Source organism: Nanorana parkeri, unplaced genomic scaffold (genome assembly GCF_000935625.1).
Source record: "Nanorana parkeri isolate BGI_ZX_2015 unplaced genomic scaffold, ASM93562v1 scaffold310, whole genome shotgun sequence".
NCBI classification, from domain to species: domain Eukaryota; kingdom Metazoa; phylum Chordata; class Amphibia; order Anura; family Dicroglossidae; genus Nanorana; species Nanorana parkeri.
The window spans coordinates 672,310-673,242 of NW_017306578.1; the positions used below are offsets into that span (position 1 = coordinate 672,310).

Genomic DNA, 933 nt, shown 5'->3' on the forward strand with positions numbered 1-933 from the left:
TTTATGCAACATAAACTATATCCAGCATTTGAAGGAAGTAACCCTAAGAGAATGTGAGCCCCTTGCCATGAAATAACCTGTTCATGCTAGCATTGGCTGTATAGAATGTGTGCTAGTAACACTGCTGACCCATCTGATGACTAAGTGAAAGTAGAAAGCAGATCTCCTAGGTGTATAAGCTGCTTTGTGCTTCCGAGCTGAGCATCCTTTACTCTCTCTAGTCTTCCAAATGCAGCACGTTCCGTACACACACACACACACACACACAGCAAAGAACTGACATCCCTCTTTATCCACTGAACAATATCTATTGGCTCCCTTTATCCCCTTGGCTGATTTTCTTCCTCTTATCTCTGCCTGTATAGAGGAAAGGAAAATCTAGTGGTACCTAGAAAGATTTACACAAGACTACAGGAATGTAGCAACAGCTGGAAGTTTATGTCACCTGTGGGGGTAACAATGTTTTACTGTTCTTGCTGCTTTTTGGGTGAAGATGCCTTATTTGGACAACAGCTCAACGATTCAGTGTTGAATCGACATCAGTTCAGTGTGTGAATTGCATTGACTACACCTCCCTAGCCCTGTATTGCTAATACAATGCTTTTGGGGAACTGTCTGAGGTTTCTAGCTTATGGTTTTTACCTATGGATTTTTCTTTTTCTGACCTTCCTCAGAGGTAAGAACTTATGTTACTATTTCATTAGCTTATACTTTCATTCACTGGAATTGGATTAATTCATATACTCTAATGCATTGGAATGCATACTGTACACAAACGAAAAGCCTCATTTTATATTTTCTGGCAACTGTGACCTACAGATCTACAGGTCACAGCTACAGCCCAATGTCAGAGCAAAGGAATTTAAAGCCACTTTTTAAATGACCTGATGGTTTATGGTTGAGCCTTTGGGTTAAAAGGCTTGGAACTATTTA

At 40.2% G+C, this 933-nt stretch overlaps 1 protein-coding gene across 1 annotated transcript in view; it reads left to right on the plus strand.

The window, feature by feature from the left end:
• The first annotated feature begins 359 nt into the window (after positions 1-359).
• The window catches only part of LOC108788185 (neuronal acetylcholine receptor subunit alpha-7-like), a 128,777-nt gene continuing 128,203 nt past the window's right edge, over positions 360-933 (plus strand). The window contains exon 1 of the mRNA XM_018557918.1: positions 360-676. Coding sequence (XP_018413420.1) covers positions 598-676 — 79 coding nt within the window. The 5' untranslated portion in view covers positions 360-597. The remainder of the gene's footprint in view (positions 677-933) is intronic.